Source organism: Lemur catta, chromosome 10 (assembly GCF_020740605.2).
Source record: "Lemur catta isolate mLemCat1 chromosome 10, mLemCat1.pri, whole genome shotgun sequence".
In the NCBI taxonomy this organism is placed as follows: domain Eukaryota; kingdom Metazoa; phylum Chordata; class Mammalia; order Primates; family Lemuridae; genus Lemur; species Lemur catta.
The window spans coordinates 36,571,843-36,599,044 of record NC_059137.1 but is presented as its reverse complement, the minus strand read 5'-3'; the positions used below and the strand labels follow the sequence as shown (position 1 = coordinate 36,599,044).

At 39.6% G+C, this 27,202-nt stretch overlaps 1 protein-coding gene across 5 annotated transcripts in view; it reads left to right on the top strand.

Annotated features, from left to right (window-relative positions):
• LOC123646171 (phospholipid-transporting ATPase FetA-like) overlaps positions 1-27,202 on the top strand; it is a 74,233-nt gene that overhangs the window by 3,500 nt on the left and 43,531 nt on the right. For all 5 annotated transcript variants that reach the window (XM_045562884.1, XM_045562885.1, XM_045562883.1 and 2 more), the window contains exons 2-7: positions 437-528; positions 6,977-7,054; positions 12,328-12,380; positions 16,540-16,653; positions 17,488-17,586; positions 19,167-19,228. In XM_045562884.1, the coding sequence (XP_045418840.1) occupies positions 7,012-7,054; positions 12,328-12,380; positions 16,540-16,653; positions 17,488-17,586; positions 19,167-19,228 (371 nt within the window). In that variant the 5' untranslated portion in view covers positions 437-528; positions 6,977-7,011. The remainder of the gene's footprint in view (positions 1-436; positions 529-6,976; positions 7,055-12,327; positions 12,381-16,539; positions 16,654-17,487; positions 17,587-19,166; positions 19,229-27,202) is intronic.

Genomic DNA, 27,202 nt, shown 5'->3' with positions numbered 1-27,202 from the left:
GGGTGCTTTCGAAGAATACGTTCCCTCTGTTCAAATTCAAAATCTACTCTTAGGCTCAGTCTCCTTGTCTGTGAAATGAGGAAGGTAGTGCCTTTGTCCCAGGGTGATTGTGAGGATTCTATGATACGGCACATGAAAGTGCGTAGCACAAGGCCTAATACACACTGGAGGCTCAACATGTGTTAGTTCCTTTCTTCCTACACGTGCCTAAATGGCTCTTTGGGTGAAATACCTTTTCTAGTTAAGGTCTCAAAGTGTGTGGGTGGAGCTGAGTGAATAAAGGAGAAAAGCAGATTATTTCCAGGGAATATTTTCATAGATGGTTAAACTAATCATTAATATTGATTCTTGTTAACTTCCTTTCAAGGGCATGGGTGTTTTTCTTTAAAATCTGGTTCCCAAATTCTATTCTTTATGCTTTTTTTGGGTCCCATAGGCTCCCTATCAAGAACCACATTGAGACCACCATACAACTGACCACTAAGCATGACTCAGAAGTCCATCAGGAGTTACTGAAATTCAGGGAGTGTAAGTATTCACTGTAAGATTGGAGTTGCAGAGGAGGCCTGGAAGAATGAATAATAGTGCCTACCCACTCAGTCCATATCAGAACTGCAACAAGCAATACTGTTACTCTTGCTTTAGACAGCATTTGTCTGGATAGGCCCTGGCAATTGGGATAGCCCTAGGATCTGACCACTTCTCACCACCTCTGCTGCTCCCATCCTGGTCCAAACTACTGTCATTGCTTCTTGGATTATTGTAACAACCATCAACTGGCCTCCCTGCTTCTGCATTAATTATACTTTATTCTCAGCACAAAGTGATCATTGTAAGTCAGATCAGATCACTCCTTTGCTTAAAACACTCTAATGACTTTCTATCTCATCCAGAGTAAAAGTTAAGTCATTACAATGGCCTGCAAAGACCTATATTTTCTGTATCTGCCCCAACCCAATCTCTCTGACAACATATTTTATTACTCTTTTACTTATTAGCCTTCAGCCATACTGCCCTTCTTGTTATTCTTATAAAACATCAAACACATTCCTGTCTTAGGGCTTTTGCGTTTGCTATCTCTCTTCCCTCAGGCATTTTCATAACTTGCTCTCTCTTCTTTGAGATCTCTGCTTAAGCATCACCATCTCAATGAGGCTTTCCCTGACTCTTTTTTCAGTGTACCCACAGCCAAACGTCCTCTCTCTGTCCTCATTCCTTGATTTATAGGGAATGTATCCCCAGCACATATTACAGTGTTTGGTAAATATTAAATATTTGCTGAATGAACAAGTGCGTAACTAACTTTTCCTAGTGTTCCAGAGTCATATATCCAGTTGCCTATGTGATACCACTTGAATGTCATATCAAACCAAATGTGGCCTAAGCAGAACTCTTGAACTGTTCTGCCCCCAAATGTATTTCTCTTATCGTCTTCTTTTTATCATTTAATGATACCTCCATCCACCCAATTAGAGGTCATCTTCAATACTTTCTCTCACACTGCACATCCAAACCATTGGTAAGTCTAGTCAACTTTAAAAGATACCCCATATTCAACCAGTTCTCATCATCCTTACTTTCATGGCCTGAGGTTAAGCTACCACAATTTCTCACTTAGACTCCTGCAGAAACTTCCCAACTAGTCTCCCTGCTTCTTTTCTCTTTTACCCCCACCCCCCACCCCAGAGTCTCTATATTAATACAATGGAATCAGATGGTATTTTTAAGGCATACATTAGTTCAGACTAAAACACTCTTTCCCTTGCTGGAACCCTTCTGTTGGCTTCCCATTATAATCTCAGAATGAAATCCAAACTCCTTTCTATGGTCTAAAATGCCCAACATGATCTTGTTTTTACCTGCTTCTCCAACCAAAACTCTTGTTCTCTATGTCCTTGGTATACTGAACTTCTTTATGCCACTCCAACACAGCAAATTATTTTTTGACTCAGAGCTTTTGCATTTTCTGCTCTTTAGCCTGAAATGCTCTTCATCCAGATCTTAGAAGAGCTGTGTCCTTCTTATTCAGGTCTCATCAAAAGACCTCTGATCACCTGATTACCCTCTCACTACCGCCAATCACCATCTAAACCATTACTCTCTTTTATGTGTTCTCTTTTTTTTTTTGAAATAGGGTCTCATTCTGTTGCCCAGGCTGGAGTGCAATGACATCATCATAACTCACTGCAGCCTCAAACTCTTGGGCTCAAACTATCCTCCCACCTCAGCCTCTCAAGTAGCTGGGACTACAGGTGCATGCCACTATGGCCAGCTAATTTTTAAAATTTTTTGTAGAGATAGGGTCTCACTATGTTGCTCAGGCTGGTCTCAAACTCCTGGCCTCAGGTGATCCTCCCACCTTGGCCTCCCAAAGTGCTAGGATTATAGGTGTGAACCACCACGCCCAGCCTATACATTCCTTTTTTTTTTTTTGAGACAGAATCTTGCTCTGTTGCCTGGGCTAGAGTGTCGTGGCGTCAGCCTGGCTCAAAGCAACCTCAAACTCCTGGGCTCAAGCAATCCTCCTGCCTCAGCCTCCCAAGTAGCTGGGACTACAGGCATGTGCCACCATGCCTGGCTAATTTTTTCTATATATATACTTTTTTAGCTGTCCAAATCATTTCTTTCTATTTTTAGTAGTGACGGAGTCTCACTCTTGCTCAGGCTGGTCTCGAACTCTTGACCTCGAGTGATCCTCCTGCCTCGGCCTCCCAGAGTGCTAGGATTATAGGCATGAGCCGCCGTGCCTGGCCAGAAAAAATATTTTTAAAAGCCTACTGAAACAATATAATAAATGTGAATCGTGTTTCATTGTTACAGTTCTGTTTTTTTTTTTTTTTTTTTTTGCCAACCCCAAGATTTTGTGTGTGTGTGTGTGTGTGTGTGTGTGTGTGAGGAGAAATCAGAGGTAGCCTAGAGTTGGATACTTCTGTGCTGTAGAGAGGAAGAGGGAGGACATACTCTGAAAGAGAACTTGCCAAGATGGAGATATTTACAACAGTCAGTGAGATGACTAACCTGGCTAGAGCAGAGGATTCATATTGGGAGATAATGAAAGGGGGATGGTACAATAGGTAAAAAGCAGAAGAGTGAGTTTTCAACAAAAGAGGTAAGGGATGATGAGCAGAGCAAGTAGGATGGCTAATGTCCCTGTTTCCCCAGGACTGAGGGGCTTCCCTAGGCATAGGACATTCAGTGCTAAAACCAAAAAAGTCCCAGGCAAACTAGAATGAATTGATCACCCTAAGAGGAAAACTGCTACTAGTTGAGAAGATTCAATAGCACAAAAGAGGAGGCACTTGAACCTGGACCCAGCTGGTTAGTGATATACGTAGCCATATGGATGGAATATGGGGGATAAGAAAAGCAAGCATGGGTTACCAAGATGGCAGAATAGAAGGCAACCTGCTCGTATTCCGCCACGATAACAGGAATTCTACACCCATCCACAGTCAAAAGTCTCTCTTCAGGAGCCTCAGGATTTGGGTAGGAATTTGTGAAACCCCAGTGGAGCCCAAGACTTTGAGGGTTGTTTTGAGAGTGCAGAGAGACACCCAGGTGGCTGATCTGCTGAGCTTGCTTCCATATTCAAGCCTGGAAATGCCCAGTCCTACAAAGGGATTGGTTACAACCCCATTTGGCCTTAAGCCTGCAACCAAAATCATCTGTCAAGGGGTTCAGAAGGAATTACACACACTAGTGCCTTGGTGGAAGGCTTGTCTGCCTGCTGACATTGGTCTCAGCAGTGAACTTGAAAGTGGCCTTGTAGCTCTGCTCCAGCATTCCTTAGCTGAGGTACCAGCTCAGACATGCTGGCACTGGATCCAGATCCAGAGGGAGACTCACTCATATCTTGCAGCCCGTGAATCTGAGCCTCCCTGATGGGCTCACCAACCTCTGTCCCACAGTAGATCCCAAAGGAACCCAGGCTCGGGTCTGGTTCCTTCTGCTGCAATCAGGGAACTGTCCTGTCTGTGCTGAGACCTGCTGGGAGATGCATACCCCTCTGAGCCAACAAGACCACGCTCTTCAGCCTCCATGCCACAGCAGATCCCAAGGGGGCCCAGTCTTAGCTCTGGCCCTTCTCACTGCAGTCAGAGAACTATCTTATCCATGCTGAGACCTGCTGAGAGACACGTACCTGGCTGGGCCAACAAGATGGGCTCTCCAGCCTCTGTCCCACAGCAGATCCCAAGGGGGCCCAGTCTGAGCTCCAGTCCCTCCAGCTGCAACCAGGGAACTATCTCGTGTACAGGGATTTGCTGGGAGATGTGTGCCTGTCTATGCCAATGAGACTACGTACTCCAGCAGATCCCACAGCATATCCTAAGGGAGCCCAGTTCAGCTGCAGCCCCTCCTGCTACAGTTAGGGAACTATTCTGTCTGTGCGGGGTCCTCTTAAGAGATGTATGGCCTCTGAGCCAATAATACTAAGCTCTCCAGCCTCTGTCCCAGAGAAGATCCTGAGGGGGCTTAGTCTCAGCTCTGGCCTCTCCTGTTACAGTAGAGGAAGTATCCTGCTTATACAGGGACATGCTGGGTGATGCACACCTGTCTGAGCTGACAAGAAAGGCCCACCAGCCTCCTTCCCACAGCAGATTCCAAAGGGGCCCATTATCAACACCAGCCTCTCTTGGTGCAATTGGGGATCCATCCCACCCATGCAGAGATCTGCTGAGGGGACACAGCCATCTGGGCTACCAGGACTATCCTCTGGACTCATGTTCCTGGCCTATACAGCCCAGTACTTTCCTTGGCCTTCCCAGGTCTATCTGGGCTGGAAAGCTGCATCAACCTCAGACCCAGCTTGTGCTTAGTTTTTAATACATAATTATCACTAAACCTCTCTCTGATAAATTGATTTCTTAATGTGTCTTTATCCATCCTGTATCTATCTAATTTATTTCCTGTTTTTTTTTTAAATCATTCTCATTTTAGAAGAAATTTGAGGCAGGAAGTAGTTAATAACTTACCCCAAGTCACACTGTCATTAATTAGTAGCAGACTTTAAAATAAAACCTAATTTTCTGGCTCCTGACCCATTTTTTTGCTTCATCTCTTCCCTTTTTTCTCCCACACCCTATTTCTCCCTCCTTTCCTTCATGTTTTTCCACTCCTCCTCTGAGTTTAACAGATTAAATATACTTTCCAGTTGGCTGCCCTATAATGTGATATATGTACAGAGAGTGTCACAAGATTGGGTGAGCACCTGGTCCTAGCTGGGCACTAGCTGGCTCTTATGTGCCTTATAACCATTTCACATTTCATCTGTGCTGCTTATGGGGCTTTGGCCAGATTACTCTCTCAAAGCTGCTGGTGGCCCTGCAAGGGTTGGAGAGCATCCAGGACTTCAGGCCATCCCATCCTTAGCTCTCTTTTTCAGCAGCAGTAGGAACCTCAAACGTATTGTGGGGGTGTAGGCAACTGGGAGAGCTCTGGGTGCCTAGAGAATGGGGATGCTGGAACTGCTAACATTGGTTAGGAGAACACAGATTCTGTTGATAAAAGAAACAGAACTGAGGTTGGAGTACAAAACTTGTAGCCCACAAGCACAAAGAAAGTAATTTTTGTTTGGCCTACACAGCATTTAATTTTCTTCTTTCTTCTTCTTCTCCTTCCCCTCCTCCCTCCTCCCACCTCCTTCCTCCTTCTCCTTCCTGTTCTTCTTCTTCCTTTTTAAATCTGGATAATTTTATAGGACGCATTTACTCACCAATTTGTCACAATAGTCAGCACTTCATTTCCTATAGTTTTACATCTAACTGCTGTTAACTCCCTGGCTCCCAAAGTTATTTGATGGAACTCTGCCTAGATTACTGAAGTATGAATTGTATCCGTAATGAGGTCACTTGAGACTCACTCAGGGTAGAACTGGAAGATGTATTCTCATTCCAAAGTGATCACCATTTGTCCAGATTATTTTTTTTCTGGCAGTTGATTATTTTTGTGGCTGGGAATGCCCTTTTATTTAGACTTTATACCTCTCTCAAGATTACGAATTTCTGCCCATGTTGGGATGTTTGGGATGATTAAGGTGAAAATACCTATAGAATTTTCTAGTCTTGGCTCATATACACTTAGTGACTATAGGGACCTGAAGGAAATTGATTAAAATAAATACACTTTATTGACCTTTTCTGAGTTACGTTAAGGATGGAAAGAAGAAAGGGAAGATAAGAAGGATTTATTTGTATAGCAAACTGATAGAGTTTGATAAGGTATAATTTTCAAAAAGTTAAAAAACACAATTTTCATATAAATATAAAATGATTGGGTGTCAAAGATTTTATTTAATTCAATAATTTTTTTTAAATTTTTTTATTTCTGCTTATTATGGGGGTACAAAAGTTCAGGTTATATATATTGCCCATGTCCCACCCATCCCCCCAAGTCAGAGCTTCCAGTAAGATATTAAGACCAGTTCAAATGAAAATTTAGGAGCTAAGTATTTATAGGCAATTTAATAAAGGAATGTTAAAATAAGATTTCTGAAGTATATACAAAACTAATTAATACCCTAAAGTGCAATTAAACAAACTTTGGAGTTATCTTTTCCACCAGACATGAAATATTTTTATCACTACTGGATAGAAATCTACAAGTTAACCTTTGCCTACAGAATTATAAAATAGTCTAGTCAATAGAAAACTAATCAAAGATGTAAATGCAAAACTGCACTAAAAGATCACCCCAAAATTTCTTTCAGCTATTTCTAAGTTTCAGATGATTTTTCTGAGAAATTGTAATCATCAGCTTAGACTCAGTTCCCAGAAAGTGAAGTCTATTTCCCAAGCTTTGAAAATACAACTTGATGATGAGGATAAATGAAGTGCATTCCAAAATCTAACATATGTATTTTAGGGTTAGATCATTTTGGATTTCAGGGATCAAGTTCCAAGTTTCTTAAGCACACGTTTGAATGACACAGTATCACCATGAGAAATTCTCATTCTGAATCCTTTTATTTCCTTTACAGAAATTCCATGGAATAATAGTTGGTACTACTCTGCAATGTCTGTATTTGAAAGCTGTAGGAAGGACAGCTCAGATAAACGTAGGTAAATTCAAAAAAATATATCTAAGTCTGTATGTCTTTATTATTGCCTCTGAAGAGTGTGTGTGTGTACATGCACATATACATATGACAGATAAATAGACCAGCAATCTACCAAATTGCTTAACAAACAACTGACCAGGAAAGGAAATATATATTGAATAAGTAAATACTTTGTACTTACAAGTGGTACAAGCTCCAGTTTTCTCATCTGCGAATTCTTATTTGAGTAGTTACAATCATCTTTTATACGTTTCCGGTGTTTGGAAGTTCATCAGGAAAGCTCGAGTTCCTTTCCCTCTCCCCATCCTTCACAACCGCCTCCTGCTAAAAAAAGGTGGTCAGTGAGAAAAGAAATTGCTGAAGCAGATGAGGTCCTCCTTTGCAGCCTTTTTGTGGACAGAGCAAATGGATCTGGCTATGTTGTTAGGGAGGATTTCCATACCACTTCATTGTTTTCCTTTGGTAAATCAGGGTACTAAAGCGAGCTGGAGTAATCACACCCAAGCCATCTTTCGGAATGTAAAAAAAAAATTTCTACTATGAAATTTTGAAAAAGCAAGCCAGAATATAGTTCCAGATTTCCTTCTTTTAAGGAATGGAGAAGGTGCAGAGAATGAAATTAGTTAACTGACAAAGGACACACTGTACCTTCTTTACTTGCTTTCATTGGGCAGTTGTCTGATTCCTTCCTGGAGGGAGCCTATTTTGAGGGCATAGGCCCTAATTCCAAAATTTTGGAGGAAGTCAGGAAGCTGCCATCCAAGAGAAAACTGGGGAGATCCCATCTACCCTCAAGAGAGCTAAAGGAGAGAAAGCTGAAGAAAACAGAGGCTAATTGACCAGTTGCTCGTGCATCTTCTTATGAGCAGAAAACATGGAGAGCAGAATACTTTAGGGAGTAGTAAGTTCCAGGCAAATTTAAAATGTGGTAATCATCAATAAAGACTGATTCATTCATTCATTCAATCATTTGACAAATATTTATTGAGTATCAAATAAGTGCCAGCTGTGCTAGTTGTGACACTACAATGGCAACAAAACTAGGCAGAATTCCTGCTCTTGGGGAGATTATTAATAGCACAGATAAATTATCAATTTATATCAGCACAGATATAATTATCAATTATATCTGCATAAGTGCTATGAAGTAAAGATGATATTGTGGGCATTGTGGTCAGAAGCATGGATTCTGGAGCCATACTGCTTGGGTTTGAATCCTGGCTCCACCATTTACTATGTTATCTTGGGCAAATCTCTTAATTTTTCTGTGCTACAGTTCCTCATCTATAAAACAGGGATAGTAATAGTGCTACCACATAAGGTTGCTATGATGATTAAATTAGGTAATATAAAGCACTTAGGACAGTATCTGCCACATGGTAAATACTTGGTAAATGTGTAAAAAAATCATCTATAAGAGCTTGATGCTTTCATTCAGGAAGACAGCAACTTCAGTGTTTATAAATACGGGTTATTTCAAAAGCCAAAAATCTATGCCAAGGAACAAGAATGAAAACCGTTTTCCTGGCATAAATCTCTTCAAGTAGGCTAACACTATCTACCACAGGTCCCCTTTTTGAGCAGTGAGCAATATTACTGGTCCACCCAAGATTTTGGCCCATTGGCCTGAGTTGACAAAGTAACAGTGGTAAACCCAATAATTTGGTAGGTACCACTGTTTTCAATAGGCAGAATCTTCAAGCATATTCTGGTTGGAAAATTTAGAATACCCAGAGTAAATACTGACTAGCTCCAGCTATCTACCCTCTCCTTTCTATTTTCTACCACCTTCTTAGTTCAGGCTGTCATCATTTCAAGTATTGACTATTGCAGCAGTCTTGTAAGTGGTCTTTATGTCTGCAGTCTGTTCCTCTGTAAATGTGTCATTAGATTAATTAATCATTGTTATTAATCTTTCTGAAATTCTGAAATTCCTGTTTTATCACATTTTTCTCCATTCAAACTTTTTCTGGGATTCCTGGTCAGCTACTTGATAAAATTTAGGATTATTAACCTAATATTAAAGTCCTGCCTTTAAGATCTTGTTTCCTGCCTCCTTCAGATTTTTCCTATCTACTGTACTATCACATAACTTGCCTAGTCTCAGTGCCAAACCTTTCATCAAGTGATTGTTCTTACCTAGAAACCTGTCCCATACATCTCTACCCAATCAACCCTATATTCATCTTTTAGGTTTAGCACAAGTCCTTCTCCATGAAGCCTTCTTCAACAATTCTCCCCTACTCACCCCACTCCAATTCTCTCTCCTTCCTGAATTCCTATAGTGCTTGGTTTCTACAGTTTTTTTTTAAATAACAGCCTTATTGAGATATAATTCATGTGCTACAGAATTCACCCTTGTAAAGCATACAGTTCAGTGATTTTTAGTATATTCAGAGTTGTGAAATCATGACCATAACTTAGTTTTAGAATATTTCATCCCCTAAAAAGAAGCTCCATACCATTAGCAGTCATTCCCAATTTCTTCCTTCCCCCAGCCCCTGGCAACCATTAATTGAGTTTCCGTTTCTATGGATTTGCCTATTCTAGACTTGACATATAAATATTATAGAATCATATCATATGTGGCCTTTTATGACTGGTTTCTTTCACTTAATGTTTTCAAGATCCATCTATATTGTAGCATGTATCCATATTTCCTTCCTTTTAATGGCTGAATACTATTCCGGTGCTTGGATATACCACAATTTGTTTATCCATCCATCAGTTGGTGGACATTTGGATTGTTTCCACTTTTTAGCTATTATGAATAATGCTGCTATAAACATTTCCGTACAAGTTTTTGTGTGGACATATAATTTCAGTTCTCTTAGATCTCTACAATTCATTTAAAATCTTATTTACATCCTGCCTTAAACTATTGCTTTGCTGTTTTGCATATATGTTATGCACAGATTCTACCATATTCACTGCATAGCACAGTGCTTACAGAGCTCCCTCTGTCCTGGAGAGTTTGTAAGACTGTCCCATCTATTATATTTCTCCTCTCCCTCTTCTCTACCATCCATACACTTCTGCAAATATCATTGTCATCATCATCACCATTGCCACCACAACAATAAAAACTATTAACAATTATCGAGAGAAGGTTATTGTGTTAAATAACACTAGCTTGTAAGTAATTCAAAAGAATGGGGTAAACCTGTATGTATTGACATGGAAATATCTCCAATATATAGTGTGAAAAGAAAAAAGCAACTTGTGAGCAATACATATAGTAGGATCTCATTCATTAAAAAAAAAAAAAAAAAACCCATATACAGGTATGTGTCTATATGTATACATTTGTATGTAAATGCCCTAAAAAGAAAGGGACCCAAAGGATATACACCAATCTATTAACAGTGGTTTCCTTAGGAAAAGAAGAAGGAGAAGAAGGCACAGGAAAGGAAACTTTAAATTTTTTCTCTGTATGTTTCTGGTTTTGAATCTTTTATGGTAAAAATGTATTTATATATTACTTTGAGAAATTTTAAAAATTAATAAAAATGTAATCACAAAGGGAAAATAACTAAGTTGGAGAAACCAAAAGGAAAAAACAGAAAAGGAAAAAAAGAAGAAAAAGAAATAGCAGGAAGGAGGAGGGCATAGACACTGGCATGTAAAGCAGAAAGTTAATTGGACCCTTAGTAATATGGCTTTTTTGTAGTCTCCATACAAAGGAAAAATTTTGTAAAATTTTATAATAAACATTTTGTAAATAAAGGTACATGTACCTACAATTTCCCATTTTCCCTATGTATGATGACTTCTGGGACACCTGTAGAATGCTCTACAACAAATGCTAATTTGCATAAGCACAGAAATAGACAATGAGGTTGTACAACTCTGGGAACATACTAAAAAGTACTAAATTGCACACTTTCAATAGGTGGATTTTGTGGCATATAAATTATATATCGATAAAGTTGTTTAGAAAAAGCAGACATTTAAAGTTTCTAGAGCTAGTTTCTAGAATTGTTTCTTTAGAAAATTTAAAGCAACAATAGAACTAATTTTTAGGAACTTTTTCTGACCATGACAACAGAGGAAGGATTCCATACGTCTCAGAGGCAGAGAGGTTGCTAGAGGGGTGGTTGTCTTACTCTCTGAGGGGACAAATTCAATGGAGACATAACCTAGGAACTATTGGAAGGATTGTGGGTAGAAAAAAGGTTTAGCAGCCTTCAGGCTAAATTCTAGTTTGCTGGTATAATACATTGGGTTAAGAGAACTGGAAAGCACGTACTCCATATCATCCAAATAATTAAGGAATCTTCTCCAGGAATACTTCCATGTCCTACTTTCCCTGACTTCCGTCCCCTCTTCTGTGTACCCCTGACAACTTATGCTTACTTATATTACTGCCCTTATATTAGATTGAAATTTCTTTATATTTGTCTTCCTCACTAGGAATAGGAGTACTAAGATGGTCAGGGATAATGTTTTCCCTAGGACTTGGAAACCCTAGGACCTAGCACAGGGCCTAACCCCTACCAAAAACTCAATGCTTGTTGAACCAAAGAAGAATTGAGGACTCATTAGGAATATTTCACTCAGGACAGAAAGATCTATTGATTATATATATATATACACACACACACATACATATTATATATAATCACATATATAGTATGAGGCTCACTATTGGCAATAGTTTGTAACAGCTCTATGTTTTGATATGATGATTTCATCATGAATTGTAGTTATCAGGCTCACTCCTACTACACTAAAGTCCCTTAAAGTCAGAGACTCTGTCTTACTCATCTTTTTATCCCCCCCACCAACAGCATCCAGTATACTGGTTTCTGTGCAATAGATACTCAGTAATGATTTATTAATTTACATTTAGTTAAGCACATTTAAGAAAAGCTGGCTTGGAGAAGAACCTTAGATATTTTAAGACAAGGTGCTGGAATTGACTTATGAGTGAGGGCTGGGTTTCTGGGTTTGGCAGTAAGTTTGGTACAGGCCATCCTGCTGCCTGTGGAGAAACAATCTAGGAGGTATTAGAACCTTTAATGGTGGAGAACTCCTCAGGAGTTACTAGTCCTGTTGCCTCCAGAAAGCTTGAACACTTGAGGATTTTCATTTTTATTATATTTCTTGATTCTTTGAATAAAGAGACAAAAATCCCATTTTAGACAGATATCTCAGCAAGAAAGTGTGGGGATCTGATCTAGTGAAGTCTTCACTAGCAGCCAGCATCCTGGGCTGATCTACAGAGGGACATCCTTCTCATCATTTCTCTCCTCTTTTTTCATAACAAGAGAGATATCTGCAAGCCAACAACAGAGGACTCAATGATACTTTTGGATATCCGGTGAGTATTATACCTCTGGCTATTTCAGAAGGAGGCAGGTATTCACCTGTAATATTCCCCTTTGTTGGGGGACCAGGAAGTTCATTGTAGACGAATCCTACAATATAGATTCTACTTTCAGGCTTCTATACAATGAGTTGTACAATGAGGGCTCAGAAACCAAAGTTTATCCAGTGACCTAAGCTCAGGAGAGAGAGAATATGTCTCAGGTTTGGATTTATATATAATTCCCAGAAAAGAAATACTATAGCTTTTCCTTGCACAAATGGAAGCATAGTTCCAGAATTTTGTTCTTTCACTCTCATAGCTATCTATGACAATACATGTAGATCTGCCTCATTCATTTAATAGCAGCATTGTTTTCCATGATATTGATAAACCTTAATTTATTTAATCAGTCCCTATTGATGAACATTTAAAATGTCTCCAGTGTTTTGCTATGTTAAATGGCCCTGAATAAACACCATTATATGTGTTTATTGTGTATATTTTGTTGCATTCGGGTGAATATATCTTACGAAAGTTCCCTAGAAGTGAATTGGCTAGGCTAAAAGGAAAACATGCTAAAAATTATTAGAGCCCAAATTGTCCTGTAAAGGGATTATATCCATTTATATTTCTACTTACAGTAGAGACTGCACATTTCTCCACACTCCTACCAAACTGGGTTATTATCAATCTTTTTCATTTTTGCCAGGCTCTTAGATGAAAAGCAACAGTTTGTTATCTATCTTTCCTTAATTTTGAGTGAGATTGATAATTTTTTCATGTTAATTTGTCTTTTGTATTTCTTTTTCTGGAAGCTCCCTATGAAGAATCTTTACCCATTTTCTATTGGCTTGTTCATTTGTCACTTATGACTATGTATTTATGACTAAGTAACTCATAAAAAGATATATATTAAAAAGTCATGCTCCAACACATACTCCCATCTTTCCCAAATCTGCTCCCTATAGGGAACCACATTAGTTTTTTGTACATTTATCAGAGCTTCTTTGTGCAAATAAAGCAAATACAAATATATATTACTATTTTCCTGCTTTTGTACACTGTTGTGAACCTTAACAATATATCCTAGAGGTGTTTTCATAATCATGATTTCATAATAGCTTTTTCCTTCTTTTCTTTTCTAGTATTTCCTCTGCAGATTTAGCATAGTTAATTTAACCAGTTCCTTTAAAATGGACATTTGGGTTGTTTAAAATCTTTTATGATTATAAGCAATGCTTCTAGACATATGTTATGTCATTCATATATTTTATATATATATAAAAATATACATAGCCATATATGTTTGTAGTCTCTGTGGGATATTAGTTTATGAGTCTGTGTTAGAATGGTTCTGGATAATAACAATGTTCAAGGTGTGGCCATGGAAGTAGGTTTCCCCTTTCTGTCTCCTATACCTGCATAAGAAGCAGTAGGGTACAGCAAAACTAGGTTTTGGCATCAGACAGACCTGAGTTTGAATACAGCTCTGCCTTTACTAACATTGAAACCTTGGGCAAGTTGTTTAAATTCTCCGATCTTCAGTTCTTTCATTTGTATAATACGATGGGCATAATAATGTTCACCTTACATGGCAGTCATGGCAGTTAAATATGGTTATGAAAATTTTAGTTTCTTTTTCCAAGAAACTGTTATCCCTTGGCAAAAGGGTACCTGTCTCATTCATCTCTGTATCCACAGTTCCTATCACAATGTTTGACACATACTTAGCATTCAGTAAATATATGCTGAGTATTTAATAAATAACTAAATAAACAGATTTGACTAATTCTTATGTATTTAGTAACCATTTCATTTCATTTCCCTGACCCTATGCAGTGCTCATTTTCCCCCTATTTCTCTAATTTCTTCCACTTTGACTCCTTTCTCTCTTCCCAACACCTAACTGCTGATTCCCATTATATCCTCGGCCTTCTGTTTTCTTTTATTACCCCATTTAGCATTCGGTCCTATATCACAGCCCAAAGAAATAAATAACTAACCAAATCAAAGTCAACCACCTCTATTATGCTTAAATTTTATTACCTCTGCTAGAAGAACTAAACACTGAGGAAGTTCATAGTTAAGGAGATGTTCTACATTCTTGAGACACTGCTTCTGGTTTGACATTTAAGATTAGAACCAAACACTCTAGTTGCCAAGTTAGTAAAGAAATACTGGTATTTCTATCTTGAGGCAGAATCAGCATAGATTTTGTCTTTGTTTGCTAAACAAATGCTAACCAGATAAGTAGAAATCGGAAATACTTATTAAATGGCTGTGTAATCAAATGGAAAATCAACAGTGAAGGCCAGCTACTGCAGTAAGACCACCTCTCAGAAGATCCAAGTATCAGAGCCATTAGGACTTAGACACTGAGAAACTCAGAGTATCTTATGATCAAATAAAACCATTTCTATGCTAGAATAATATACTCTCCAGGCAAGAAGGGCCCTTAAAGATTATTTCATTAGAACTTCATTTAGGGCAGACCTATGAGCTTCTCCAGGATAGATTCTATCTAATTCTTTTTCAGCCTCCACTAGTATAGCCCAGAATAGGACTGTGAACAGAGCAAGGCTTGAGAAATGCTGCAGTGTTTGAGTAATTACTAACTGGAAAATTGTGGAGAAACACCAAGGCAATCTTAGGTTTAGCTTGGATCTCCAAACTCTACATGGTAAGCTATTTAACCAGCTTCTCTTCCCAAGAGAAACAGACCTTGGGCAAGACTTGGCTGGGTAGCCTATCTAATTCTCCTTGGGAGAATTCTAATTCTCCAAGAGAAGGATTTTGATGCCATCCCAAAGAAGGGCCCAGCAAGATTCTTCATGCTTGGGCAGTATCTGTACTCCAGGCCTGCAGGTGGGTTTATTCTTTGTTCAGGCCTTATGGATGGAGGAGATAGGAAAGAAGCCCTGTCCTTAGGGACTTATTTGGTTACATTCTCCTGCTTTTCTTGAGCTGTTAGACACAAGCTCTGACATCTTGGAACAAACAATTTAAGACCCAAAGGTAGAGAGTAAGATGGTACTGTCAACATCTTGAGATCAGGATTGAGGAGGAAGACAAGTTCCCACTCAGCAAAATTATAGCTTGGATAATAATAGGCCAAAACTATTCACATTCTCCTGGGACAATTAGGAGCCAAGTGATTCTCCAATGCTGACAGTCACCAGTGTAGGAACCTTCAGTGGGCTAGGGATCAAAGGCAGTTCTTTGCTTTTAGCATCTGACATCCTTCAACATTGAAAATAACAAGTAAAGGCACACCAAACTGAGTTTGCTAGGGTAAGAAAAGCTTCAGTAGAGACCTCTGGATTCAGTGCCTCAATTTCCTCATCCTCAAAGGTGATCATATAGTATTCACTTCACAGGGTTGTTGTGAGGATTAAATGGGTTGCTACATATAAAATGCTTAGAACAGTGCCTTGAATTTAGTAAGTACTCAAGAAATGTAAGTTTTTATTGTTGATTTATCATTTTTTTTTTTGAGACAGTCTCACTCTGTTGCCCGGGCTAGAGTGAGTGCCGTGGCATCGGCCTTGCCCACAGCAACCCCAAACTCCTGGGCTCAAGCAATCCTCCTGCCTCAGCCTCCTGAGTAGCTGGGACTATAGGCATGAGCCACCATGCCCAGCTAATTTTTTCTATATATATTTTTAGCTGTCCAAATCATTTCTTTCTATTTTTTTTAGTAGAGATGGGGTCTCGCTCTTACTCAGGCTGGTCTCGAAATCCTGAGCTCAAACGATCCACCAGCCTCGGCCTCCGATAGTGCTGGGATTACAGGCGTGAGCCACCGCGCCCAGCCTGATTTATCATTATTATTATTATTATTATTAATAGCATCAATAAACAAAGAACTCTATCAGGGGCAGAAATGCATTCTGCCCCCAAAGAAGCTGCTATGTGGAGTGGCCTTGCCATCTTACAATCCTCTAGGCGTCTCTAGGTCTCAAGGAAAAGGGGGAAATTAGACACTTCTTTCCTCTCTCCGTCCCAGGTCGGGGGAACTTTGGTGGCTTTTTCCCATTTCCTGAGTGGTCTTGGTCTTTTTTGTTAAGACTGGGAAGTGGGGGCAACTACCTAATCAATCCAGTTTTGAGTTGTCTTTGGTTCCTCTAATTGTGTGTTTTGGTATTTTGTGGTTTTTTTTTCTTTCTCACAGGACAATACCATCAAGACCTCAAGATACGGTGTCATTAACTTCCTTCCCCTGAACCTATTTGAACAGTTCAAGAGACTTGAAAATGCATATTTCATTGTTTTGCTATTCCTACAGGTATTACCTTTTGGGGCCTTTTCCACAGAGTGTTTTATCAAATCCTCTGGGGGCAGACTGTATAATTAGTTTTTCCCTTCCCTAAACTGAGAGAGATGTCTCTTCTCTTTAGACAACAGGCAAATGGATGGCTGGAGTCTCAGGCCAGTCCCTTAGAGTATCTGTGGTCAGGATTAGCCCATGTGAAATAAGCCTCTACAAGAGGAAGGAGACAAGGTTACCAAATCCTAAGGAAGTTCGGCTCCTTATCATGGCCGCATGGTCACAGGTCAGCTTGACCACAGGAGACCATAGATTCTTCACCCTGACCACAACCGCAACCCTATTCCTCCTTGTCCCAGCCTCTATGACAGAAAATTAACACACAGGAGTGCTCAGGAAGGAGAATGATTTAGAGTGTAAGAGTGCCAGCACAAAGAAAGGAAGCAGAATAGGATAGGCCGAAACTGGGGGAGAGGGACAGATCGCCTCACTTCCCCTTGTACTGAAGGGTGTAGGAGAGCATGTGGTTTTCCCATGTCCACGCTTACTCCCCTGCCCCATTACCATTCGTTATCAGGGGAGAAATGGTCCTTTGCCATCCAGAGGAAGGTAGTGGAGTTCAGGACAGATAGGGAGCAACTTGTAGCCTTTTTGTTCTTTTAGCATCACTTGAGAAATGTTTACTTATGTTTTGGGGGTTATATGAAGGCTACAACAGTGGAAAGCAACTAGGATAGTGGGTTTGCTGTGAACCTATGGAGGTGAAAATGGTGGTGGAGGTGAGGAATTGGGAGCAAATATATTATCCTTTGAGTTTTCAGACACAGTATTCTCTCCCTTTCCTTCTCTCAGTTGATTCCCCAGATCTCTTCCTTGGCGTGGTACACAACTGTGGTACCCCTGATGGTGGTGCTGTCCATAACAGCAGTGAAAGATGGCATCGATGACCTGGTGAAGTGGCTTCCTGGGCCTTTAGTCCCTCACTGTAACTAGCTAGTCAGGCTTTGGGGCAAGAAGGACTTCCTAACATGTAGTGCTAAGAGGGAGCACTGAACGGAAAGAGATGTTTCCCTTTCTTCTTTCCTTATCCATCCCAGAAAAATATGTAATTTCCTTAGGCCCAAGATTGGTGGTGTATGCATGGCCAGAAGGGGCAGTACAAGGCCTTTCTCTGTCTTCCTACTGCCACCACGTTTAGCCCCTTTCCATCTTTGATAGCCCACTCTTCCTTTACTCCCTTCTTAGCTTTCTCTGGATTTGCTCTCATCCTTCTTTCTCTGCTCCCCTTCTTCCATTTTATATTCCTTTTCCCTTCTTTCCTCTGTCCCTGCTCCCTCTTTCTCCTGTTCTTCCTCTTTCTTCTCCTCTCTCTGAATTCCGTTTCTCCTCTCCAGCTCTCCCTATGTCCCTTTCCAGCTCTTGATTCTATTAGGTATGCACAGCAGCTAGGATGCCTCTGTTTTTAAAAGTCTCATGACATAAGCAGAGGCCAGCTCCCTTCCTGGGTCACAGTGAGTGCTTCTGGACTTCTTCTGTGCTTCTTACAACAGGCCTGGTAGAGACGATGAGGGTGAGGACCCAGTGCCAGGCCTACTAGTGAGATTTGGGAAGCCAGTCTTGTTGACCTGTTTGCAGTTTCCCTAAGAGAGTCCTTCTCATTTTCCAGGATAGATTTTTTGACCAAAGTTTGAGAGCATGGGTGTTTCCCCAGCACTTTCACTCTGTAACTCTTTAAACCCAGGATTAGCACATGTCCTGGTTTAAATTTTAATCAGAACTCAGATGTGCAAAAAGGTAACTTTATTTCTCTATAACAGAACTCATTTTAGCTCATAACCACACACATACCCCCGACCCCAACTCTTTCTAATGAGAACTGAAAATTAACTTGCCAATTCAGGGTAACCTGGTTACTTCTCATTTAGAACTTAGTCTCTTTAGGAGAAATATGTGGACAATTCTGAATTCTGACAAATTTTGGATTCTCTCTGCCCCCTTCCCAAACCTACCCTTTTCCCAGGGAAACTGGAAAGGAGGAGATTCATGTGAGTCCTGGCATCAGGACATGCCTTGTATTTGTTGCCCTTCTATTGGTCTTTATGTTGGCCTCTTTCCTCAGTGCATCCACTGTAGTAGCTTCTGGATGTCAACTACAGCTGGCAGTAGGGGTGGGAGCATCCTTGAAAATTCCTAGCTTTCCCTGCCCCTATCAGGTGTGTGAGACTCTGTAGTCCTGCCCATTCTGTTCTCTGCAGCTTTTGACATAAGTTATTTGTTCTCATTCCCCCAGGCTTTTGGCTTTTGATACATAAAACCAAAATTTTGTCTCTTCTTCTTCCTGGATTCTTTTTCTGACCTCCTTTCCCAGCTTCCCAGAGATAATCAACCTCATGGTCTAATGTTAATGGTAGAAGGGCTTCAGGGAGGGGGAAAGGAAGGGGAACTACATTGGGTAATATTTCAAAACACTAACGTTCTACATGCAGTTTGCTATAGATCTACTTCCTGAACATTTTCTTGTGTGCTTTTAGAAAAGGCACCAAAATGACAATCAGGTCAACAACCGTCCTGTTCTACTGCTGGTGAATGGCAGGTAAGTTCTTCTAGGGAAGCCAGTTAAGGTAGGACCAGTCCTGGAGGAGGGTTGTCCTTGCTGAAGCTTGATATGCTGGGTGCTTTGGGAAGGTAGTTCAGGACAGTGAAAAGACATAAGAAGAATTTGTTTCTAGATCTAGAATGAACTTGCCATATTACCTCAAATGTCTCTGGCCTCATTTTTCTTTTCTATAAAGTAAAAATAATATTCTCTACCTTAGAGAATACATGTGTAAATAAAAGCAAAATGTGTATTGAAACAATTAACATATGATAACATGATATTAATATCCCAAGTGATTATTATTAGTATAGTAGTCAGCATGGAAATATCTGTCTTTACAACATTAATGGATTCTGACATGGCTTTTTGGTAGGTCACTATTTCTGATAACAATCTAAAGAAAGTATTGGGCTGGGCACAGTGGCTCATGCCAGTAATCCTAGCACTCTGGGAAGCCAAGGAAGGAGTATCACTTGAGCTCAGGAGTTTAAGACCAGCCTGAGCAAGAGCAAAACCCTGTCTCTACAAAAAAAAAAATTAAAAAGTTAGCCGGGTGTGGTGGTAGGTGCCTGTAGTCCCAGCTATTTGGGAGGCTGAGGCAGAAGGATCGTTTGAGCCCATGAGTATGAGGTTGCAGTGATCTGTGATGAAACCCTGCACTCTACCCAGGGTGAAAGAGCAAGGCTCTGTCTCAAAAAGTATATATAAAATAAAAAATAGAGTATTGGTGTTGACCCTATTGCTGAGGTGTTTGATCATAGCTATCTAAAGTGTTGGGAGGAATGGAAGTAGGCAGGCATATTCCTATGTTAGGCAAAATATGAAGACTATTGTAAGAGGTAATATAATAGGAATAATAAAAAATGAGCAATCATAGCTGGTTAAAGGAATAAAGGAAGACTTTCTGGAAGAGGTGATGTTTGTACTAGGCCTTAAAGGGTGGGGAAGAATTCAACAAGTAGAGATTGTGTGAAAGGAAAAGTGACCAGGGTGAGCAGACTCATGATTATAAGAAAGTGCAAACTTGAAGGATTTCAGGATTGAGGTCCAGCCTTTGTCATGGTGGCCTTACAGGAAACCCAGTAGCTATAGTTTTTATCACATAATTCTATTATCTGAAATGCTTTTGTATCTAATCCTGTTGTTGATTTTGTCAGCTGATCCTTACTCAGGGTGGATTGTTCCCTCAAATGTTTAAACTATTGAAACCTCCCATAAGACACCACCAAAAAAGTCACTTGTGTTTAAAAAGAAAATTAAAACAGGAAGAAAGAATGGAAATAGACATAAAAAGAAAAGAAAAGACAAAACTGAGTGTATTGGAAACTGGCCAAGCTAGGGAGTTGCTGACAAATGAATTTAGTCAAATGAACTCCCAAGAATTTGTCATAGAGTGATTTGAGAGTGGGAATTAACAAACAAGGCTCTGGTTAGACTTTGTAAGCAAGCGTCTTATTACTTTAATATGCAGAGGTGAGATTGGTTGTTGAAACAGTCTACATTCGAGAAAAAATCTTTCTTTTTCTAGAATACATAGGTCTGAGCAGAACTGCTATATAAAAGGTTTATCTGTTTTGCAAGTTATAATTTTTGTTGTTTTTCATTTCTCAATCATTTTTTTTACAAGCACATCTTTAGAGGAACTTTCTTTTTGGGAATTCTAAGTGGCCTGAGGTGAGGTTGTAGAAGGGTTTGTGTTTGCTTATGCCAGGGAACTCAAGGGTATCACCTGCTGAGACCTAATTTGGAGGATGCATAAATTTGAGCCCCATACCACAGGAGGTTACAAATTCTTAGGGGAGAGTCCTCCACTACTGACCCCAACCCTCCAGACCAGGGGTGAGGAACCTTTTCCTGTTGGAAGGCCACATTAATTTAGCTGTAATCAAAAAAGGCTGCATTCAAGAAACTTCAATTAGATATACTTAAAAATGTACATTTTTTTGTAAAAATCTTACTACTATGTACTTAAATAATTTCAGAAAATTAAAACTATTTGTTAATTTTAAAGTTAACTAATCTTTTAATGACTTCGTTGTGTTTCCTTTTGGTTGGAAAGCATTTGAATATTTGGTTGCAGCATGGACGTCCGCAGTTTCAGTTGATCTTCTATATGGGTATCATTCATTTGTGACCTTAAGGGCAGCTTGATTTGGGTTAGGGAGGAGAATGTCGATTCACAGCAATAAGTGGCTGAAAAGCAAGAAAGCATTTTTTGGGCATGTTGCCTAAGGCATGAGTATTCTGCATTTTTCCATATTTCAACTGGATTTTTCTTACTATCAAACAATGACTTTAAAATGTCATCTACTGAGCGCTCAATCAATTCCATCTAGAGTTCTTTAGGTACCTTGGTATCAACTTAGATGAGGCTAAAATGCTCATTTGTGTGTGATGTCATGATTCTCAAAGTCAGTGAACCTTTCATTGTATTCTCCAATTAATATGTCTGTAACAGCTGCATATTCTTCAAATGATTCGCATATATCATCCTGCTCATCATTGACCTTTGCTAACTGGGGAAAATGTTCCTCCAGAATTTTCTTTTGAAGAAGTGTTTTGAAAAAAAAAAGAACTTTTTTCTTTCAGTTGGTTTAGTTTTTCCCCCATCTTTTCTTTTTCAAATGTTTTATTTTATCTTATTTCAGCATATTATGAGGGTGCAAAAGTTTAGGTTACATATATTGCCGTTCCCCTCCACCCCACCCCCAAGTCAGAGCTTCAAGCGTGTCCATCCCCTAGACGGTGTGCATCGCACTCATTATGTATGTATACACCCATCCCCTCCCCCCCCACATCTGCCTGACAAAGGATTAATGGTATTCCTGAATGTGCTCTTAGGTGATGATCAGTGAAACCAATTTGATGGTGAGTATACGTGGTACTTATTTTTCCATTCTTGGGATACTTCACTTAGTAGAATGGGTTCCAGTTCTATTAGGAAAACATAAGAGATGCTATATTCCCATTGTTTCTTATAGCTGAGTAGTACTCCATGGTATACATATACCACATTTTATTAATCCACTCATGTATTGATGGGCACTTGGGTTGTTTCCACATCTTTGCAATTGTGAATTGTGCTGCTATAAACATTCGGGTGCAGATGTCTTTTTTATATAATGACTTTTGTTCTTTGGGGTAGATGCCCAATAACGGGATTGCTGGATCAAATGGTAGGTCTACTTGTATCTGTTTAAGGTATCTCCATATTGCGTTCCATAGAGGTTGCACTAGTTTACAGTCCCACCAGCAGTGTATGAGTGTTCCTGTCTCTCATCCATGCCAACATGTATTGTTATGGGACTTTTTGATAAAGGCGATTCTCACTGGAGTTAAGTGGTATCTCATTGTGGTTTTGATTTGCATTTCTGTGATGATTAGAGATGTTGAGAATTTTTTCATATGTCTGTTGGCCATTCTTCTGTCTTCTTTTGAAAAATTTCTGTTCATGCATGTCCTTTGCCCACTTTTTGATAGGGTTGTTTGATTCTTTCTTGCCGTTTTTCCTGAGTTCCAAATAGATTTTAGTTATCAGTCCTTTATCGGATGTGTAGCTTGTGAAAATTTTTTCCCATTCTGTAGGTTGTTTGCTCTCATGACAGTTTCTCTGGCTGTGCAGAAACTTTTTAATTTAATCAGGTCCCATTTATTTATTTTTGTTGTTGCTGTGATTGCCTTTGGGGTCTTCTTCATAAATTCTTTGCCTAGGCCAATGTCTATAAGAGTTTTTCCCACGTTTTCTTCTAGAATTCTAATAGTTTCGCACCTTAAGTTTAAGTCTGTTATCCACCATGATTTGATTTTTGTGAGAGGTGAAAGTTGTGGGTCCTGTTTCAGTCCTCTACATGTGGCTATCCAGTTTTCCCAGCACCATTTATTGAATAAGGATTCTTTTCCCTGGTGTATGGTTTTGTCCGCTTTGTCAAAGATTGGATGGCTATATGAGGATGGTTTTATATCTGGATTCTCAGTTCTGTTCCACTGGTCTGTATCCCTGTTGTTGTGCCAATACCAAGCTGATTTAATAACCACAGCCTTGTAGTATAGTTTGAAGTCTGGTAAATTAATACCTCCCATTTTGTTCTTGTTGGCTAAAATTGCTTTTGCCAAACAGGGTCTTCTCTGGTTCCATACAAAGTGTAAAATTATTTTTTCTATATCTGTGAAAAATGATGTTGGTAATTTAATAGGGATTGCATTGCATCTGTAGATCACTTTGGGTAGTACAGACATTTTAACAATGTTGATTCTTCCGATCCACGAGCATGGTATGGTTTTCCACCTGTTTACGTGCTCTGCTCTTTCCTCAGTGTTTCATAGTTCTCCCTATAGAGGTCTTTTACCTCCTTAGTTAAATATATTCCTAGATACTTTGTTTTCTTTGTTGCTATTGTGAAGGGTATTGAGTCTTTGATTTGGTTGTCAGTTTGACTGTTATTGACATATATGAATGCCTCTGATTTGTGTGTATTGATTTTGTATCCTGAGACTTTACTGAATTCATTCGTCAGTTCCAGGAGGAGAACTTTTTTGAAATGCTTGGATTTTTTGGCACATATCATATATAGACTTAGTTTTACCTTGCAAAAAAAATTCAAGTTTTGATTTGACATATCACACAGAAATGCTGCAGTCCTATAGAAATCTTCTTTGAATAATTTACATTGCTGATTCTGTTCTTCATAAAATTTAACTATCTGTTCTCAGAGATAAAATTTTGGATAACACCTGTCCCTGGGATAGCCAATGCACTTTAGAATGATACAGCAACTCCACACTGAATACCTTGTCATTCAACTTTAGCGTGTTACAAAACTGAGGATGCTGTGTTGCATTTGCATGAATATAGTTAACCATGCTTATAACTTGTTGCAAAGTGTCACTTAAAATAGTAGTTTTAGCACAGAGATTTTGCTGAGGCAAGATACAATGAAAAGAAATGACAGCATCTGGATCTGTTAATACTTTTTTTTAATCTGTGCAATAAACCCTTCATGTTTTCCTGTCATGGAAGATGCACCATCTGTATATACACTCACTAAATTTGCCAAATTCAGGCCAACTTCACAACATTTATCTTGAAAGTTATTGAAGATATCTATCCCCTGTGTTCTGTTTGCAAGAGTGCCCAAAGCAAGTAACTCTTGGTAGCAAAGAACATCTTCTGTTATGACCCAGATGAAGTATAAAACCTGCCCTGAGTCAGGAGTATCAGTTGATTCATCCAATGTGATTAAATAATGTATATTTTCCTTTTGAAGTATTATATGAAGTTGTTCTGTTAAGTTGAAGGCTAATTCATGCTGCTGATCGGTTATGGTTCTCCTTCAAAGAGGCATTGTTTGTACTTTGAAATGTTATCGGGGTCTAAGCATCCTAGAACTTAGACAATGCATTCTTTCACAATTTCTACATCACTGAATGGCTTCCCTTTTTTCCTGTGTTTATAAGCTACTTTATATATTGCTTCGGTGGAATTATTTCCAGGTCTTATTGCTGCTTGAAAGAATTGTCTTTGCTTTTGCTTTTCAACTTTTAATTTCTGCAATACAACCTTTTGTACCTCTCCCTCTAATTTAAAATATCTGTGGTCCTTATGAGTGTTACAATGCTGATGAGCATTCAATTTGTTTAATGTTGATTTTGCAGTATCACAAAACAGGCAAATTATCTTATCTTTAGCAGAAACAAGATAATATTGCAATTCCCGATGCTCATTAAAAAATCTGTTTTCTTCTTTCAGTGGTCTTCTTTGACATGATGGGCTGTTAAGCAGACAAAATTAAAAAATACTGTCAAGCTGTGCGACTATTCACAAATTTCACTTCAAACAAAAACACAGTGCACCGTTGTCAAAAGCTGGTAACAGACTGGTGTACTCCAACCCCATAAACTCTTGTCAACCAGTCTCATGCGGTAGTGGCACCAGTCAGGCAGGGGAAGTTAGAACTAAATCATGAGTGTAGCAGCTGTGAATTTAGCCCTCATGGCTTACTAATGTTCTCACTGTGCCAGTCAATCTGGGAGGATTATTTCATTGAAACTTATTTTATTCTTTGGCATTTTAAATATGCTCATTTTTAAAAATAAAATAAAAGTATAAAGATGAACAAAAATGTATTAATAAAAATAAAAGGATTTGTTTTGTAAAATTTGGATTCAGTCAAAAGGCCGCACCTGAGGACCTAGAAGGCCATGTGTGTCCTTAAGGCCGTAGGTTCCCCAGCCCTGATCCAGACGAAGATAGACAAACTTTCTTGCCAGTGGGTTGATTTTTTTTTTTTTTTTGAGATCACCTTTTCACTAATGGTGTTGCCCTTCAAGGGTCCTGGCTTTATGAGGGGTTCTTAGTTTCAGCTCACTACCTCTCAAGCTCATAAGGTTTCATCTCCTGTCCCTCTGGTGGGAGAAATTAAAATTCAAATTACTAGATTATTATACTTGTCAAAGGAACCGCTGAGCTAAAGCGAGCCCAGCAACTAGATTATTAACACTGGCAGTCCCCACTCTGGGAGGCCGAGGCGGGTGGATCATTTGAGCTCAGGAGTTTGAGACCAGCCTGAGCAACAGTGAGACTTCATCTCTACTTAAAAAAAAAAAAAAAAAGAAAGAAATTAGCTGGACAACTAAAAATATATATAGAAAAAATTAGCCGAGCATGATGGTGCATGCCTGTAGTCCCAGCTACTTGGGAGGCTGAGGCAGTAGGATTGCTTGAGCCCAGGAGTTTGAGGTTGCTGTGAGCTAGGCTGACGCTATGGCACTCTAGTCCAGGCAACAGAGTGAGAATGTGTCCCCCCAAAAAATAATAACTGGCAGTCCCTCATTCACTCAGGGCAAGAACAGCATCAGAACATGCTTGCTGTTATGGATTTTATTCCCTTCTTTTTTCTTGGCTCCTTACTTTATGGCAAGTACAGCCTTGCCAAAGAAGCCAGAATGTTATAGCCCTTCTTTCTCTTCATGTTTTACTGGTGAACATCATGACAGATAGAATGCCAGAGAACTAGCAAAAGTGAATGTCGAGTCCAGACAAAGTAAAATAAATATTCAGATGTCTTTCTTGAGGGCTAGGAGCTACTTGTACTAAGAAAGTACTCTTTCTTTTAAAAGAAAGAGTGAATTGATATAAAAAGACTTTTTTTGGGGGGGGGAGGGAATTGTAGAGATTGACCCTTCCCAAAGCAGCTGTCTTCTCAGGAGAGGTGCTCTAAGAATACCCATGCCTTTGTGTATCTGGCAAAGTGGTGATGTATGTCATGCCCTAAGGATAATAAGGCTGCATTCAAAAGTGAAAGGAACAGTGGCCTCTAGACCTGCCCTCTCTTTCCCAGCTCTTGAGGTGCTTGGCATAATAGAATTGTTGCAAGGGGGTAGCTCATGTTTTCAAAACACTTGTGGCAATATACACATCCTCCTTAGTCCTTTCTCAGAGAGAAAAGATTTATGGACCCTATGCAGTTGGGAAATTGAAGTACAAAAAAGAGGAGGAGGAGGCTGGGCGCGGTGGCTCACGCCTGTAATCCTAGCACTCTGGGAGGCCGAGGTGGGAGGATCGTTCAAGGTCAGGAGTTCAAGACCAGCCTGAGCAATAGTGAGACCCCATCTCTACTAAAAAAATAGAAATTATCTGGCCAACTAAAAATATATATAGAAAAAAATTAGCCGGGCATGGTGGCACATGCCTGTAGTCCCAGCTACTGGGGAGGCTGAGGCAGTAGGATCGCTTAAGCCCAGGAGTTTGAGGTTGCTGTGAGTGAGGCTGACACCATGGCACTCACTCTAGCCCAGGCAACAGAGCGAGACTCTGTCTCCAAAAAAAAAAAAAAAAAAGAAGAGGGATGAGAGCCAGTATTGTAGAATCTGCTCATACTGCCGGGCTACCCTTTTGGGAAGTGGGGATTTGAGGGGTCAAAGGTAATCCAATTGTAACATAAATAAATAAAATTGGTAGAGCCATATGAT